This window comes from Drosophila bipectinata, chromosome 3L, assembly GCF_030179905.1.
Source record: "Drosophila bipectinata strain 14024-0381.07 chromosome 3L, DbipHiC1v2, whole genome shotgun sequence".
NCBI classification, from domain to species: domain Eukaryota; kingdom Metazoa; phylum Arthropoda; class Insecta; order Diptera; family Drosophilidae; genus Drosophila; species Drosophila bipectinata.
In genome coordinates, this window is record NC_091738.1 from 11477189 (window position 1) to 11479614 (window position 2426).

Sequence of the window (2426 nt, forward strand, 5' to 3'; positions counted from 1 at the left end):
CAAATATAAAAGGAGGTAACCTTTTAGGAAATAAAGAGCACAAAAAGAAAAATATATATATACTATTTGATAAGGTATAGGTTAATTAGTCTTTTCTTTGTATAATATCAAAAAATTTATATTATTTAAAATCTAAAAAAAAATTAATTCACTTGTCCGCCATTTTTAAAAATTTTGAAAACAAAGCTTTTCCCGCAAAGAGATCGACAAGAGTCCGATAAGACATATCGGCAACGCCCCATAACTAACTTTTTAGATCGTTGCCAGCCCCAATCCAGAATTTGCGCCAAGATTAGCGTTTTCTTGAAAAAATAACTAAAATGGATGTGCTATCTAAGTCTTCTAACTCCGACAACGAGGAGAATGATTCCTTCCACTCTTTCAATTCGAGTGCCAAGTCTTGGGATAGTCTAAGTTCTTCCCTTAAATCCGACGATGGCTTCACTGACGTCGAGAACATGAAGGAGCATGAGACTTCGCAGGAAATTTTGGAGGATTCGGTGAGTACACATTTCAAAAAATACAATCAATAATTGTGTTTTATAGGCTTGTGATCCTGATACCTCGATTGAGATCCTTCAGCCCAAGGCTTTGAAAGCTTTTCCCAAGCCCCTACCAGATGATCAAGGCAGCGTGTCCACCGATGCTGACAACACCACTGTCCCCGAAGCGGTGTGTCCGACCATCAAGAAAGCCGTGCTCAAGCCCGTGTCCCCTTGGACTGTGCCAAAGATGTCGCAAGTGATGCCTAACCCTGCTATCTTTAATTTGGATAGTTCGGACCTCAAGGATCACATTGACTCGACATCGGATGAGAAGGAGAAGCAGCAGAAATTCGCCTTTACCGAGATTTGGGTGGACACACAGCAAATTCTCCCAAAGCCCAAGCAGTCGCCGCTGAAGGACTTCAACAATGCCCTGGAAGACTATTTCAATGAGGCTGAGCCTCTTAAAGTGGAGGATCTAGGCTGCAAGACTCCATCCAGGGCTTCTAGCGTAGATGATGTCTTTTATACACCTAAGGTTAGAATTTATTAGACCTTTCCGTTTCAGGAAATTATACTTTCGAGCTGTACACAGCATTATTTTTATCAATTCCACTGAAAAAGAAAACCGGAATGTGACGATTATCATTTTATAAATAATAACGATGCACACCTTATTTCTTTTCAGTCGACTGCACATGACGCTCCTACAGTGCCCCAGTTGGAGGAGGAATATGTTTCCCCACTCCCGCCGACAGTGCCAACCATTGCTGTAAAGTCTCCTCTATTAAAGGAAACCAAGAAGACTATCACCTTGCCAGCCGGCTACGATTTAAGCAACCTTGTCAAGTACAAAAATCCGAATCACTGGGCCATTCGTCCCCATGTTAAGACAGGAAAACATTATCCATATTAACTAAAATTTAGTTACTAAACCGTTCACAAATATGTATAATCATTCATTATATTATTTGCAGAAATAAAGGACTTAAAAGTTTAAACATAAATACCTACAAAGCAATTAGAGACCCAAACATATTCGAATGTCAAACTCTGGCAAAGACATAATATCGCCAACGTTGTGATGGGAATGGAAATAGGATTGGGATTTTGAATGGGAATGGGAATGGAGCCCCGACTCCAAATGATTTCATTGTACTGCCGATAAAATTGTCGCCAGCGAAAAATGTTGCCCGTGACTTTGATTTCGGCCGCGGCAACATTAATTTCCAAAGAAATTACACATGCCCGGCTCCGAGTAGAGAGCGTACCTTTTGCTTATCTCGGCTGGATGATCGGGTCTCCAGCCGTCTCTTCCCCATCATGGACATGGAGTCTCTACTTTGGCCCAGCGGATGCCCCCAAATGAGAATTCAATAAATTTCAGCAACAGCACAATGGACCCGACCCGACCGAACGTTGTCGTTAGTCGTTTTTGGCGACGTTTAACATGAATATGCAGTGTGGCTAATGTGGAGCCCATAAACACTTCCAGCGGCAACATGAATGGCCAGAAAACAGGTTGCAGCTACGTGTGTGGGTATTGGATATCGTTTTGGAGTTGGTCGGTCTTTTGGGGGATATTTGGGATCCTGGCTCCGGTTTAACAATTGTTTCTTAACGCGAAATGCCACCGGCGACGATCGCTTGTTTCGGCCAATCATCTAGCCGCAAAAACAGAGAGGCAACACTTGCCACTGGTGGACTGGTGCATCAAAGGTGCCGCCGCCTGTTCATTTCCGCTCGTGTAGAAGCTGAGATGTGTGATGGGACACTCGGACAATTGCATGTAAATGGCCACAGTTTTGCTAACAACTACAATGTGAAACATCAATTACATGGCTTTCTGGATTCAGATGGAAGTAGGAGTTGGAGTTGGAGTTGGAGCTGCAGTCGGACGCCGGATTGCTTGCCAGGATTGCCGGCGATCGTGGCGCTCAA

General features: G+C 43.3%; 1 protein-coding gene across 1 annotated transcript; it reads left to right on the forward strand.

The window, feature by feature from the left end:
- Nucleotides 1-253: 253 nt before the first annotated feature.
- On the forward strand, nt 254-1481 carry LOC108134185 (uncharacterized). Its single transcript, XM_017254396.3, has 3 exons — nt 254-500; nt 547-1023; nt 1174-1481. Exons 1-3 carry the CDS (start codon nt 321-323, stop codon nt 1399-1401), a joined length of 885 nt encoding a protein of 294 aa, XP_017109885.2. The 5' UTR covers nt 254-320; the 3' UTR covers nt 1402-1481.
- The last annotated feature ends 945 nt before the right edge of the window (nt 1482-2426 follow it).

What these genes read in the sequence shown, in the direction of transcription:
- LOC108134185 (XM_017254396.3), top strand. Translation starts at nt 321, where the DNA reads ATGGATGTGCTATCTAAGTCTTCTAACTCCGACAACGAGGAGAATGAT. An exon ending in AGGAAATTTTGGAGGATTCG is followed by an intron (nt 501 to 546) that starts GTGAGTACACAT and finishes TGTGTTTTATAG; the next exon opens with GCTTGTGATCCTGATACCTC. An exon ending in ATGTCTTTTATACACCTAAG is followed by an intron (nt 1,024 to 1,173) that starts GTTAGAATTTAT and finishes ATTTCTTTTCAG; the next exon opens with TCGACTGCACATGACGCTCC.